The sequence below is a fragment of the Myotis brandtii genome, unplaced genomic scaffold (genome assembly GCF_000412655.1).
Source record: "Myotis brandtii unplaced genomic scaffold, ASM41265v1 scaffold573, whole genome shotgun sequence".
In the NCBI taxonomy this organism is placed as follows: Eukaryota; Metazoa; Chordata; class Mammalia; order Chiroptera; family Vespertilionidae; genus Myotis; species Myotis brandtii.
Window position 1 is genome coordinate 115160 of NW_005370145.1, and position 15020 is coordinate 130179.

Sequence of the window (15020 nt, forward strand, 5' to 3'; positions counted from 1 at the left end):
CCTCAAGTCCGCAGGCCGACGCTCTATCCACTGAGCCAAACCGGTCAGGGCTAAAAATATATTTTTAAAAAGAAAATAAGCACAAGAAAATTGTACAAATTATTAGCCATCAGGGAAATGCAAATTAAAACCACAGTATTATTTCATTACACACTCACCAAGATGGCTAAAATTTTAAAATGGTGTTAGCAACCAAATGCAGGTGAAGATGTGAGCAATCTGGATCATTCATACACTGGTGATCCTCCTATATAATAAAATGCTAATATGCAAATTGACTAAACAGCAGAATGACTGGTCGCTATGATGCTCACTGACCACCAGGGGACAGATGCTCAATGCAGGAGCTGCCTCCTGGTGGTCATGCATTTATATAATATTTTTATATAAAAATTTTTATAAAATTTCCATTCACCCCTGTGACTCTAGGAAAAAAGTGCAACTGAAATACCAGTTCTATGACCAGTTTGCACGTGTAGATGATTATACTGCCAGACTTTTACAGTTAAGGAAGATTGCACAATAGGTTCGAGAATATGGAGCATGTTCTTTTAAATAATTATAAACTTCAGAAGAAACAAAAGTTGTGCAAGAAAGGAAATGTAATCAGCTGATCCTACTTAGCTCAGCATTTACCACTATTGACACAGCCATAGTGGTAATGATACACATTCTGAATTACGATGTAAATAGCAATTATTGTAAACTCAGTTGAAAAATTATACCTTATCTACAGGGTAGAACTAAATAATGTCAACAATTGGTATATAAAAATATATCTGTTTACGTGCATTATCTAGAAATTGAGATGTCACTGGAAAAAACAGCTAAAAAGCACTGAGTGGTTTCTCTAAACAGCAGAAATGGCTTTTTATAGCCTCACAAGACTTTACTTGTATGTATTATTACTTACATAATTTTTAAATATATGTTTATTGATTTCAGAGAAGAAAGGAGAGAGAGATGAAAACATCAATGATGAGAGAGAATCATTGATCAGATGCCTCCTGCACTCCCCCTACTGGGGATCGAGCCCGGAACCCGGGCATGTGCCCTTGACCAGAATCAAACCCAGGACCCTTCAGTCCGTAGGCCGAATCATTGATCAGCTGCCTCCTGCACTCCCCCTACTGGGGATCGAGCCCGGAACCCAGGCATGTGCCCTTGACCAGAATCAAACCCAGGACCCTTCAGTCCATAGGCTGATGCTCTATCCAATGTGCCAAACCAGCTAGGGCTCCATGATTCCTTTTTACCTCATGCGCATCATATACATTTGGAAGGAGAAGTCCTAGAAAATTTTGCAATTCAAAATCAGGAAGTCTTTACCTATCACAGGCTTAGAAGAAAATTCGCTTGAAATATTATGAGTGAAAACATACAAAAATGCCAACTCCTTATATACCACTGGGAATGAGTAACCAACATAGGGCACATCCATATTTTGGAATTCTCCACCCTTGCTAAGTTCCAAGGAATAGCAAAGATTGGATCAAAGTCCACAAGGCACAGGAGAGCGGGAAAAGCCGCTGCGTAGTGAAGGGCAGTGTTGCAAATGTGCACGTACGCAGGGCACACCCACAGGAAACCTTTCATGTCCACTTGACTGGGCCACAGGTGCCTGGAATCGGGTCAGTCCTATCTGGGTGCGCCTGGGAGGGTGTTTCCACGAGAGGAACATTTGAGTTGGGAAAGCAGATTGCTCTCCCCAAGGGGTGGGCCTCCTCCCACCGTTGGAGCCCTGCATGGAACCAGAGGCTGAGCCTCCGTGATCCCAGAGCGGTCCTCCTGCCTGACCCGCTCCGAATGGGGACATTGGCTTTTCCTGCCTTTGGACTCAGGGGAGACATCACCCCCTGGGCGTTCGGGCTGCTGCCTTTGTCATCCCACCATCGGCTCCCCTTCTAAGATTGGTTTTGGATGGTGTTGGAGGATGAGGTCTGCCCGCTGTGGACATGTCCGGGACACCCTGTGCTGGACATCCGTCTAGATCTGCTTGGGTCACAAAGAGGCCGCCACTGAAAACAGCAGGACAGGGTGCCACCAGTCCTCCCTCTCTTACAACATTCTTCACCAGCCTTGCGGCCCAGGCCACAGCTCCCAGGCTGAGGGGAGTGGGTGCCCCTGCAGCCTCTTCTGGAGGAGACCCCAGCTGTAGGGAAAGTGCTTCCCTCAGGAGCCCCTCAGGCTGTGGGCGGCCCCTCCCGCTGGCCCAGCCAGCTCCTCCCGCACCCCCAGCCCCGGTGCCTTCCACTGAATGCTTCTGCTCCAAGCTCTTCCCTCCCCTCCCTGGTCCATGTCCCTCAGGATTGGGGACCCAGGAGAAGCTGTCTAGGACTAAACCTCCTCCCAGACCCTCTGCGCCCCCTCTTCTTTGCACCCTGCATTCCCAGTTCCCAATAACCAGTCCACACAGAGTGTCAATGTTGGTTTCTTCTTTTCCTTCTCCACCAAGGAGGCTGGAAATGGTAACCCTCACAGTGAGTAGCAGGAGGAGGCGGGATCTGTGTCCCGGGGTCTGAGATTCTGAAACCATTTTGTTCCATCTTCCCTCAACTCCTCCCAATGCCTCTGACTGCTCTTCCTTTCTTCCAAATCCCCAGTAGAGAAGCTGGGAGCAGGGTAGGGGTGGGGTGCAGGTGGAGATCTGCTGGGGTCAGGGCTCCTAGCCGGTGATGTTCCGAGTCATCTCGCACGCCCAGCGCTGCACCTGCAGGCAGAAATCGTCGTTCCAGCGCCCATCATCCTGGACTTCGGCACAGTCTTCATTTCCGCCCTCCTCATGCCCCTGCCAGTTATTTGGTTCACCAAAGGCCCAGTTCCTAGGAATGCAGGACAGAGCTCAGACTCTGACTACCCCATCCCAGCAACCCTCACCCACCTCAGAAAAGCACAGCCTTGCCCAGCCGTGTGGCTCTATGGTTGAGCATTGACCTATGAACCAGAAGATCATGGTTTGATTCCCGGTCAGGGCACATACCCGGATTGCAGGCTGGGTCCCCAGTGTGGGACTTGCAGGAGGCAGCTGATCAGTGATTCTCCTCATTGACGTTTCTATCTCTCTCTCTCTCCCTTTCCCTTCCTCTCTGAAATAAAAAATAAAAAAGTACAGCCTCGGACAGTTCAGGGAACAGAAAGGAGCAGGTGGGAGTCTGCAGGGGAGAGGGTTGGGGAATTTGGTCCCTAAGGATGGGTGGGGGGGGAGGGGGCACCTACCTGTAGCTGTTCCCATAGTCTGTGCCGTCCACCCACTTCCAGGAGCCATCGCTCTCAGCGAGTCCTATCCAGGTGTGAAAGGGGCTCGAGTGCTGTGCAATGAATCTCTGGAAAACAGGTGGGGTGAACCTTTTGAGCTCGGCGTGTCAGCATTTTGAAAAACCCTAACTTAACTCTGGTGCCGTGTCACATATAGAAATTTTTTGATATTTGCAACCATAGTAAAACAAAGACTTATATTTTTGATATTTATTTTATATATTTAAATGCCATTTAACAAAGAAGAATCAACCAAAAAAATGAGTTCGCGTGTCACCTCTGACACGCGTGTCATAGGTTCGCCATCACTGTCCCCTGTGCTCCGTGCAGGCATTAGCTGTGGGCCCTCAGCCGGCCCAGCCTGATCTGCCCCAAGGTGAAGCATCAGCCCCCAGCAAAAAAACTAGGTTGCTTTTTCCTTTGTCACCTTAGCTATTGTTTCTATATCATTTACTGGGCGGAAGCCCATGCTGCGTGCTTCATGGGTATTATTTTATCTAACCCTCAGAAGCCCTCTAATGCTTCTGATTTAAGGAACTTTCGGTGGTTGGTAGAGCCCCCAGAGTCAATGCAGAGCTAAGTTTGTGACGCCCCCACTTCATCCTCAACCCCTGGCTGCTACCCCAACGCTAGTCCTCTCCTTGTCCTCTGCCCACAACCTCAAACTCGGGATCCTGACTCTGGCCCCTGTGCCTGCTGCCCCCACGGAGCTGTCAGTGTCACTGCCCCTCAGGGGCTTCTGCCCTGCTCCTGCTTCTGTGTAGCTTCATCTCCAGAGGCTCACCGGGTCCTGGGGCTTCCATTTGGACCCACTTCCCAGAGCCCCAGATGGCGCTGCCGGTCTCACCTGCCCACTGCCACCACCACACCACAACCCAAGCACCAGCGTTCACAGGGAAGAGCCAGCTGTTAGAATAGGCGGGGCCGTTGTTTCAGGAGGATCTTCATGGTAACATTTGCTGAGTCTTTACTATGTGACGGGAATCCTGCCCTCTCTGCTCCTTTCACCCAACTGCCCGCCACATCCCAGGCCGGCACACAGCGAGAAGGACTCTCAGTGCCCCTGCGCTCTGCACCCGAGTCCTGCCTTTAGTTAGTTCATCTTTGTGTTCTGTCTCCTGACCTGGCCCTCACCCCCTGCTCACCTGGCTCCTGCCCCTTTGCCCGAGCTCCTGGCTGTAACCTTCCACCTCTTAGATCAGTGGCTGCTCCACTATGAACCGCCCAGCGTTCTGCCAGCCTGCTGCTTCTGGACTCTTCCCCAGGTCAAAGAAATTTTTTTTTAAATATATTTTATTGATTTTTTTACAGAGAGGAAGGGAGAGGAACAGAGAGTTAGAAACATCGATCAGCTGCCTCCTGCACACCTCCTACTGGAGATGTGCCCGCAACCAAGGTACATGCCCTTGACCGGAATCGAACCTGGGGCCTTTCAGTCTGCAGGCCAACACTCTATCCACTGAGCCAAACCGGTTACGGCAAGAAATTTTTTAAAGTGGCCCTAGCTGGTTTGGCTCAGTTGATAGAGCATCAGCCTGCAGACTGAAGGGTCTCAGGTTCAATTCAGTCAAGGGCACGTGCCCAGGTTGCAGGCTGGATCCCCAGCAGAGGGTGTGCAGCAGGCAACTGGTCAATGATTTTCTCTCATCGTTAATGTTTCTATCTCTCTCTCCTTCTCCCTCTCTGAAATCAATAAAAATATTTTAAAATAATAATAATAATAAACACCTGGCCGGTGTGGGTCAGTGGTTGAGCGATAACCTATGAACCAGAAGATCACAGTTCAATTCCCAGTCAGGGCATATGTCCAGGATGTGGGCACGATCTCCAGTGTGGGGTGTGCAGGAGGCAGCCGATCAATGATTCTCTCTCATCATTGATGTTTCTGTCTCTCTACCTCTTTTTTCCTCTCTGAAATCAATACAAATATCCTATATAATAAAAGCCTAATATGCTAAGAGTCCGGTCATCCAGTCGGCCATTCAACCAATCAAAGTGTAATATGCTAATAATATGCTAAGGCCGCTCAACTGCTTGCTATGACATGCACTGACCACCAGGGGGCAGACACTCCAACCAGTAGGTTAGCTTGCTTCTGGGGTCCGGCCATTTGGGACTGAGCAAGACAGGCTGGACATGCCCTGGAGCCTGCCCATGGTCCCTCCAGCTGGTCAACCTCCCGCATCCCTCCCCAGCCCCGATTTGTGCACCTGTGGGGTCCCTCGGCCTGGCCTGTGCTCTCTCACAATCCAGGACCCCTTGGAGGATGTTGGAGAGCCGGTTTCGGCCCGTTGGCAGAACAACCTGTTTCTATGACGTGCACTAACCACCAGGCAGCAGACAATGCAGGAGCTGCCTCCTGGTGGTCAGTGCACTCCCACAGGGGGAGCTGCTCAGCCAGAAGCTGATGCACCGCTGGCAAGTGCATCAGCGGTGACGGGAGCCTCCGCGACACCGCTAAGGATGTCCGACTGACAGCTTAGGCCCGCTCCCTGATGCACTTAAGCCGTCAGTCGGACATCCCCTGAGGGCTCCCCGACTGCGAGAGGGCGCAGGCTGGGCTGAGGGACACCCCCCCTAAGTGCATGAATTTCATGCACTGGGCCTCTAGTATTTTTATAATAATAATAAAGCGCTGATCCAGCCACCCAGGGTTCGCATTCCAGAGGCGCCTCCTGCCTGGGGAGGTGCAGCCTCACCTGCTCCTCTCTGGAGTTGATGACAACCAGGTGGGCGTTCTCCAGCTGGCAGTACTTCTCAGCCTCGGGCCAGGTCAATCCAGAGCGAGAAAACCAGTAGCAGCTGCCTTCATGCTCCAGCCAGTTAACCGGGCAGCATTCCGTGCCTGCCGGACAGGAGGGGGCAGGGAGGTGAGGTCCCGCTGGAGGGACAGGCGCACTGGGCCTGGAGGCTCCCATCCCTACCGTTGCTTCGCAGGAAGGCTATCTGACAGGACAGGATGCGCACGTCGGCTGGGAAGTGCTTCAGGTGAAAGAGCAAGGTGGTGTGATCTAGGGGACGGAGCAACAGGCCCGGGTGTGGGCAGTGCGGGCGCCCCATCTACCAGCGCCCCACACAGGACACACACACATCACTCACACTCATATGCACAACACACTCACACTGCACCCCACACTTACACTCACACACACACTCACACTCATATGCACCACAACACATACACACTCACATCCACACTATTGCGTACAACACACACACACACTCACACTCATGTACACAACACACACACACTCATACACACAACAACACACACACATCACTCACACCACACCCCACACGTACACTCACACACCACACACCAAGGAGGGGGGGGTGGGCGGTCTCAGACCTGCTCTCAGCTCCAGCTGCTGTTTCTCCAGCTTGGCTTCCAGAGATGTCACTTTGTCACCTGTGCTGCCTCCTGAGAAAGAGGAAACCTGAGCGGGTTTCCTCCATTCCGCCTCCTTCCATCCTCCATGCTCACCCCCTGGAGCACCAGCCACCATCGCCTTCACCTGGGTCACCGGCTCTGCCCCCGGGCTCCCAACTCTGCCCAGTCTCTCTGCGCTGCCACCGGCTTTCTGAGGAACAAACCTGCTCAGGCCGCTCCCCTGCCTGAATCCCTTCCCTGGGTCCCCATATTCTCAAAAGAAAGCCTCGCTGTATTAACACAGCTTCTTCCGTGGCCTGGCCCTGCCCACCTCCTTGGCAGATTCGTTCTCTCTACCTGGCACTAAGCCCCCTCCTCTTCACCTGCCTACCCATCCTTCAGGGTCCCTCAGCCTAGGGATCCGCTGGGGTATCCGCCCACACACCTCAGACACGCCCCTTTGCTGACCCACCGGGCACCCACCTTGGAGTCCAGCCTGTGCTGCTAAGCGGGTGCCTCAACTACCCCCCACCCCCCCACCGGCCCTCCCGGCTGGGGCGCGCCCTCACCATGGAAGCTGAGCGTCCGGATCTCGGCGAGGGTGCTGGCGGAGAAGTTGCTGAAAGCGTCTTTTAGGGCCCAAAACTCCCTTTGCATCTGTGCTCCTTGTCAGGAGAGAGAGGGCACTGGGCAAAGTGGAGGGGACTGTGCCCCAGGTGACAGCCTCATCACTGTCATCGCACCGTCCCCCCCCCTCCCCTCACCGTCCCAGCACTGCTCCTTACTGCCTCCAGGTCTTCCCCTGCTGTAGCTCTCACTGCCCCCCGCACCGCCCGTATCTCCTCCCATCACAGCCCATCCCACTGGCCTGTGCGATCCTCACTCTGGGATCCGATCACGCAGATGGCCACCAGCAGCAGGACGTTGAAGCCCAGGACCAGCAGGCTGAGCCAGAAGCTGGAGCAGAGAGTCCGGAGCAGAAGGGGCTGGGGAGGGGGCGCTCCTGCGAGGGATAGGGTGTCAGGAGGAGGTCTGTCCAGAGCCCACCTAATGGGAGCATCCGGGGGAGCAGAAGTCTCAGGAAGTACAGCCCAGGTGGGTGGGAAAACTATGGGCTTTGACCCTAGCGTTTCAGCATTGCACACACATGCATTTGCACACTGGCACCCACATGAACGCATGCATATGCTCACACCTACAAGTGCATGCAACATACCTGCGCATGATACCAATAGTCACACCATCGGTGTGTAAAGGCCCAATCTCAGACCCGGGGACCTAGGGAACAGGCCCTGTGTTCTTAAGATCCATGCTGGGCTCCTCACGCAAGTCTAAACCTGGAACCACCACCACCCAGTTCCCCTGGGATGCTCAGTCCAGGTCATTCCACCACAGACCGCTCCCCACGGGCTGCTGTCCAAGGCCCCTCCTCTCTCATCTCCCACCCCTAGAGCCTCCTCTCCCACGTCTCTGCCCTTCCACCCCAGAAACCCTGTTCCTTCACTGTAAACTCTCCCGCTTCGCCCTCAGTCATCTCACAGAAACCTCTCCCTCCCCTTAGTCAAGCTGAATCCTGGAAACACACACACACACACACACACACACACACACACTTTTCATTTCACTCTCACACTCATGACTGATACTCCTTGGCTGGGCCTCTGACTGCTCGCTCTAATACTGTCCATTTAGTGGGCCCTTGTCCTCTTCCCAGCCTGACCTACGGCCTATGAAACCTCAACAATCTGTCTCCGCACCTCCGTCCGGACACCAGACCACCCATGGCTGAGTCCCACTGTGCCACCAACCAGCTCTGAGATCAGGGAAAGTCATTCAACCTCTTGGCGCCTCCGTCTCCTTGTGTCCACTTCTCCAACAGTCACACTCATAGGAACAGGGTGGGATGGTGGTTGCCAGGGGCTGGGGATGGGAAATCGGGCATTGCTGTTCAGCGGGTGTAAAGCTACGATTACACAAGACGTGTGCGCTCTAGAGATCGGCTTACAACACCGTGCCTCGTTAACAAGCAGTGCTGCGCACTTTAAATTTTGTTGAAAGGGCCGATCCCATTACGTGTTCTTAACACAATAGAAAGAAAGTGGGTAAGAACAGCAGCTACCTGATTGGGTTGTTCTGAGCATGAAATGGGTTTAAACGTGTGACGTGCTGCTTAGGCAAGTTGGAAAATAAAAGACAGGGTCTGCCTTATGGGACAATAAGGACTAGATGGGCCCTCCTCCCAGAGACGCCAAAACAAGAAACAGCTAACTATAAGAAACAACCACTTGCAAGGGACTGGCCTTCAAGCAACACAGAGCAATGATCCCTGGGAGACAGGAGGCGAACAAGAGGAGGCCTATGACTGTCCCCGCCTAGTGCTGGGGGAAGTTTTCAGGCCACGGGGCAGAGGAGGGCAATCCAAGCAGAGCCCAGCAGACTCCCCCAGGTGAGGAGATGGGGCCAAGAGTCTAAGGAGACATCACAGGACAAAGTATCAGGGGAGAGACCTGCACAGGGAAGTCCAGAGATCTGTGTGGTGTTCCCTTCAAGCCATCGGCAGTAAACAAAACCACCCAAGACCAGGCAAAAACAATCTGCAAGGATTAGGGGGCAGTGCCTGGCACTCATACAGGGCCAGGACCAGTGCCTGCTCCCACCAGCCGGACTGGAAAACATAACCTAGAAGGCACTGGGTAGCGGGCCCAAGGCACTGGGTAGCGGACCCGAGAAGCCCTTGCCCCGACCATGCTCCAGGCCCACCTGACAAGTCATAAACGCAACACCCAGAAGGACCAGAGTGATCCAAGTCACTTAACTACATCCCAGAATAAAGCTCAAGAGTATGTAGAGGAATACAAATATATCCAGCACACAAGAAGCAGAATCACAATGTCTGGCGTCCAATCAAAGATTCCTAGACATGCAAAGCAGCAGGAAAACACATTTTGTAACAAGGAGGTTAATGCATCTATCAAAACTGACCCAGAACGGACACAGGTGTTAGAATTAGCAGACGGGACACTAAAGCAGATATTGTAACTGTACTCCATATGTTCAAAAAGTTAAGTATCAAGGAGGATATTTAAAAGGCCCACGTTGAACTTCTAGACATGAAAACTACAGTGTACGAGATAAAAAAATACACTGGGTGGAATTAATGGAAGATTAGACATACATAAGGAAAAATTTGTAAACTTTAAGACATAGCTTTAAAACTATATAAAAAGAAACACCGAGAGAAAAAAATAATTTTTTAAAAATGGAAATAGCATCAGGGAACTGTGGGTCCACTAGTAGATGCAGAATTGGAGTCCTTGAAGGAAGGGGGAGGAGGGGGAGGCAGACACTGGCCAAAGTGTTTCCAAATTTGCTGAAAACAGAGGCATACAAGGTGCTTGGAGAGTGGGAGAGGATGGCGGGTAGGCAGGAGGCAGATGCCAGCTCCCCTGCCCACTGACGCTTGCACCACCTCAGCGGTGCCCTGCAGTGTCTCCATCGGGCCTGTGGGGTGAACTCCTTCTCCCATGAAACCCCAAACCTCTGGCCTGTCTCCAAACCACCTGCTTAAACGCTGAACCCTCTCACCTTCGGGAGATTCAACAATATCCCAAATCATTGTGAGTGTTCACTGCATACCAGGTACACGTGGGCATTGACAACGCAGAGGGAGTGAGGCAGATGTGGCCTCCGCCTACTGCCCAGCCTGCAGTAGAAACGCCCGTGCCTCCTGCTGCTCCTGCCCTGCCCGGCTCCCCCAGCAACAGCAGCAGCCTCCACAGTCCGCCAGCCTCAGAAATGAGGGGCCTCTCCTCCCAGCCCAGGCTAACCAGATCCTCTCCCTGAGCTCCAAGCCCCAGCCCCTCCTGTCTCCACAGAGCCTCACTCTATCACCACACACCTGACACCCCCTCCCCACCCCTGGCTCCAGCCCTTCAGCCTAGAGTGGCTCGGGTCTCTCTTGCCTTAAACCCATTCCCCAGACATGGGCCTTCCATCAAGATCTGCCAGAGAAAGATTGGGGGGAGGGGCGGGGTGTTGGGGGGAGTGGGAATGTTCCAGAATATCTGTGTCCGTTGCCCCACCTACCCATCCCCACACCCTCCCGCATACACAGACACTCTCCTGGCTGAATGGGCTTTCCTTGCACACAGCACTCGTCAGAAGGAAGAGGGGAGGAAGTCATCTCCAGCTCCCACTTACTCCCTCACCTCTGGGCACACACCCTTTCCTGGGGTCCTGAGAGTGGAGAGGAAGATGAGGCCAGGGGGTAAACAGAGGTGTGGGCACCACACACCTACAGGCGTGGAGGGGCCTGGGCCCTGCCCACGGAGTGAATATGACAGGGACCTCAGAGAGACAGAGCGGTCAGGAGCGGGGGGTGAAGCAGAGCCCCAGAAACTGGGTACTTGCCTTTCCAAAATGCATCCTCTCTCCTGGGACTGTGTCCACGAGTGCCTGGCCCCTCACCCCTACCCAGCTGGTGGTCATTTTCCTCGGGGTCCAGCTGCTGGATGTCTTGGAAGTCCTTCTCCATGCTGGGTCCAGGGCCGAGCTGCACCTGGGGTTGAGTCAAGGCAGCTCTTAGGGCTGGGGCTCAGTTCGGGGGCTGATGTTGGTGCTGAGATGCTAACTCAGGTGCAGGCTGGTGATGGGGTTGGAAGTAGGGTGAGAGTAGATCGAGGAGACAGCTTGGGTGGGTCTGAGGTTGGAGGTGAGTTTGGGGCTGAAATACAGCCAGTCCTGTCCCCTCTCAGATGATTGCTTAGGCCAGTGATGGCGAACCTTTTGAGCTGGGCGTGTCAGCATTTTGAAAAACCCTAATTTAACTCTGGTGCTGTGTCACATATAGAAATTTTTTGATATTTGCAACCATAGTAAAACAAAGACTTATATTTTTGATATTTATCTTATATATTTAAATGCCATTTAACAAAGAAAAATCAAGCAAAAAAATGAGTTCGCGTGTCACCTCTGACACGCGTGTCATAGGTTCACCATCACCGGCTTAGGCAGTGGCATGGCCTTGGAGGAACCTTCCCTCCACACACTCATCTTCCCATCCGGTCCCCACTGCCCCTCAACCACGGTCTCCTTAATACCAAACAGCCCCAGTCCCACCTGCCTCCCCAACCTTGGTTACCTGCTAAAGGTGTGGAGGGCTTACTCCCGGTCCCTCAGGCAGCCCAGGCCCCGAGGCTAAGGAGGAGCTGGAGCCAGGAGAAGTGGGGCCGGTGCTGCTAGCAGGACAGAGGAGGGGAGGGGGCTGGTCCAGGTGAGGGCCCTGAGCCCGTGTGTCTGAATGTCCAAGTGGCTGTAACCTGGCATCTCCTGACCCCGGGACTTTGGACAGTAAACAGAATGGACATGGAGTTGGGAGGCAGGCGAAGCGTGGTGGGGGCTGGGGCAGGACTGTCTCTGTTCTTTCTAGAGAAAGGGTCTCCTGGCTGTCCCCCTCACCCCTACAAGCCGGTCACCCCGAACCTCATGGCACAGTTTGGAAGGGAGGCCTGGCCAGGAGGGTGGAAGTGCAGTTCAGGGTTTCCCCTCGTCCCACCCCCTTTCACTTCCTGCCTCCGAATTTCCCAGAATTGTTGGTGTCTCCAAACACCCTGACCGGGATCAGAGGGGCCGGTTCTCTGTTCTTGCCCAATCTGGCATCGGAGCCCAGACCCAGCTTCCCCGGCTCAGCCCAGGCTCCTCTGCGCTGCGCTGACACGCTTGCCCCCCTGGGGACTGACACCCTGGAGAACCGGATGTGAGGGGGGAGGAGGTGTTAGGGGCAGAAACAGAATATTGGGGACCAGCTACAATAATAAGAAATACTAATCATGCTCTGTTAACCAGGGTGGTTCTGTTCTGCTTAGAGAAAGCACATTCTAAGCTGGCTGGGGGTTGCATGCCCTGGGACATGGGAGCTAACATCGGAACGTGGTCCATCCTCCTGTCCTGAGAACTGCCTTTCATGATGGAGGGATTTACAACCTCATGGCTAGTCCCAGAGGCACCTGCTCTGGACAACCCCCTCCCCTATTGCCTGTAATCTGGTCCCAGGGAACCTGGAGGCACCCGCCCTCTGCGACCCCACTCCAGCCCACATGGCTTGTAACCTGTGATGATTATCCCATGCCTACCTCCCCACACCTGTAATTCCTACTCCCCCAGGTAATCTTTGTCCTTCTACCGTGAGCAGCTGGCTTATGGGGGGCTGCAGAGCAGATTTTTGTGAGTGACCTGCTGCTCTCCCATGCTGCTGGCAGGATTGGGATAGACGCTCATGTATGATTCCACCCTGTCTCTGCTGAATTGGCTCAAGTAGCGACAGGCAGCCCGGACCCCTTGGTTGCCGGGTTACAGAGGGAGGACTGGGCAGAAGGCAGCCCTCCCCGGGCAGGAGGTGTGCCACCCCAGGGAGCCCCTTGCATGGCCCTGGCAACACAAACCTTTGTCCTCACCCCCAGCCAGTTTCTCAGGTAACTCTCACCACACAGCACCCAGGGGAGAAAATGACCACAAAAATTAGCCTCGGGGAGGGAAATGGAAAGCAAAACGGGAAAATCGAGGGTGGGGGGCAGAGCATAAGAGAGGAGTCTTCACAGTCCTATGAGGAAGGTGGGCTCCGTGGACCGAGGAACGTGAGTAATCGCTACACTCACGCTAACAATAGTCTGGGGAAGAAAACGCAGTTTCATGCCTGACTTTCAGACCCTCACCTACTTGGGCTGCTTATAAAGTAGCCCGTGGCGCCTGGTGCTGAAAAGGGGCGGAGACAGAGGCCTGTGCTTTCCTTCTGTCTGTCTCTGTGTGTTTTTAATTGACATTTAACATTGTGTTGTTTCAGCTGTACAGCCTGTGCATTTTTTGTGGTAACTTCCCGACACACATGGGAAGTAGCCACTTAACTCAATATCATGACTTTTCTATGAAGCCACCAAGGCAGTGGTGGCTGCTCTGCTGTTTGACTGTCGCCCACAGTGAGAGATGCGTTCTACAACGTGACCCAGGACACACTCGCAAGCACCTGCACACGCGTGCACGTTTGTAGGTTTCACTGGTTTCTGAATCCCCAGTGCCTGGCACATAGTAGGTGCTCAACAGGTACTTATTGAATGAACAAGTGATTGAATGAATGAATTTGTGGATATACTATTGACATGAAAGTTTCATGAAACAATGCTTACCTTACTACTTGCATTCTTTCTTTTATTAACAGTCTTTATGATCTTTTTTAACATATTTTTTATTGATTTTAGGAGGAGAGGAAGGGAGAGAGAGAAAGAGAAACATCGATCGGTTGCCTCCCATATGCAACCTGACAGGGATTGAACCTGCAACCTGGGCATGTGCCCTGCCCGGGAACTGAAATGGCCACCTTCTGGGGCATGAGATGACGCTCAACCAACTGAGCCACACCGGCCAGAACTGCTTGCATTCTATTTCATGAACTAGATTGAGTTTCCTGATCCATTCATCAGTCACCAATAAAAGTTTGAAAACACTGTCCTGAAGCCCTGCTTTTGGCAGGGACGTGGTTTCCGGTCTGAGATACAAGCAAGAGCTCAGCAAATAGATCATCAGCTGCATGTCCAGGGTCACCAGCTGCCATCCAGGGATAGGGGGAGCCTCACTGGCCACCCACCTAGACTGAATAGATTCCAAGTTTCGAGGTACAACCCCCCCTCCTGGCACTGGCGAGGTAGGACAGAACACAAGAGATACCCTCTGCGTCCTATTCTTTCTAACTATCTAAAAGTCAACATTTTAATTTACCAACATTTGACATATACTTAGATATTTCTTACGTTTCAACATTGACTCATTACTTTTTTTTAAATTCTTTATTAGTTAAGGTATTACAAATGTGTCCTTATCCCCCCCCCATTAACCCCCACACACACACACACACACACACTCATGTTCTCATCCCCCTGTTGTCCATGTCCATTGGTTTGGCTTATATGCATGCATACAAGTCCTTTGGTTGATTTCTTCCCCTCACCCCCTCCCTCCCCTACTTTCCCTCTGGGGAGTGATAGTCTGATCGCTGTTTCTCTGTCTTTGGATCTGTCCCTGTTTATCAGTCTATGTTGTTCTCTATACTCCACAAATGAGTGAGATCATGTGGTATTTATCTTTCTCTGACTGGCTTATTTCACTTAGCATAATGCTCTCCAGTTTCATCCATGCTGTTGCAAAAGGCAAGAGTTCCTTCTTTTTTACCGCAGCATAGTATTCCATTGTGTAGATGTACCACAGTTTTTTTACCGTATTCCATTGTGTAGATGTACCACAGTTTTCTAATCCACTCATCTGCTGATGGGCACTTAGGCTGTTTCCCTGTTTCCACTATGGTGAATTGTGCTGCTATGAACATAGGGGTGCATATATCCTTTCTGAT

General features: G+C 52.5%; 1 protein-coding gene across 5 annotated transcripts; it reads right to left on the reverse strand.

The window, feature by feature from the left end:
• Positions 1-2415: 2415 nt before the first annotated feature.
• On the reverse strand, positions 2416-12127 carry ASGR2 (asialoglycoprotein receptor 2). 5 transcript variants are annotated; one of them, XR_001364520.1, is made up of 10 exons: positions 11766-12125; positions 11036-11183; positions 7509-7628; positions 7195-7290; positions 6605-6676; positions 6180-6266; positions 5955-6100; positions 3217-3323; positions 2613-2822; positions 2416-2561 (listed from the first exon to the last, which is right to left on the reverse strand). XR_001364520.1 is itself a non-coding variant. In XM_014549881.1 (10 exons), the coding sequence occupies exons 2-9, from the start codon at positions 11157-11159 to the stop codon at positions 2883-2885; spliced, it is 804 nt and encodes a 267-aa protein (XP_014405367.1). In that variant the 5' UTR covers positions 11160-11183; positions 11766-12127; the 3' UTR covers positions 2416-2710; position 2882. The 5 variants fall into 5 exon arrangements, 4 of the variants coding, with proteins under 4 accessions (XP_014405367.1, XP_014405368.1, XP_005878774.1 ...); XM_014549881.1 differs by adding an exon at positions 2882-2934 and having other exon boundaries at positions 2416-2710; positions 11766-12127; XM_014549882.1 differs by having other exon boundaries at positions 2416-2710; positions 11766-12127.
• Positions 12128-15020: the final 2893 nt, after the last annotated feature.

Coding starts and splice junctions, on each gene's coding strand:
- ASGR2 (XM_005878712.2), bottom strand. CDS start 11,159: ATGGAGAAGGACTTCCAAGACATCCAGCAGCTGGACCCCGAGGAAAAT. Junction 7,291..7,508: donor CTGCGTGATCGGATCCCAGA/GTGAGGATCGCA, acceptor TCTCCTGACAAG/GAGCACAGATGCAAAGGGAG. Junction 6,101..6,179: donor AGCCTTCCTGCGAAGCAACG/GTAGGGATGGGA, acceptor CCTGTCCGGCAG/GCACGGAATGCTGCCCGGTT.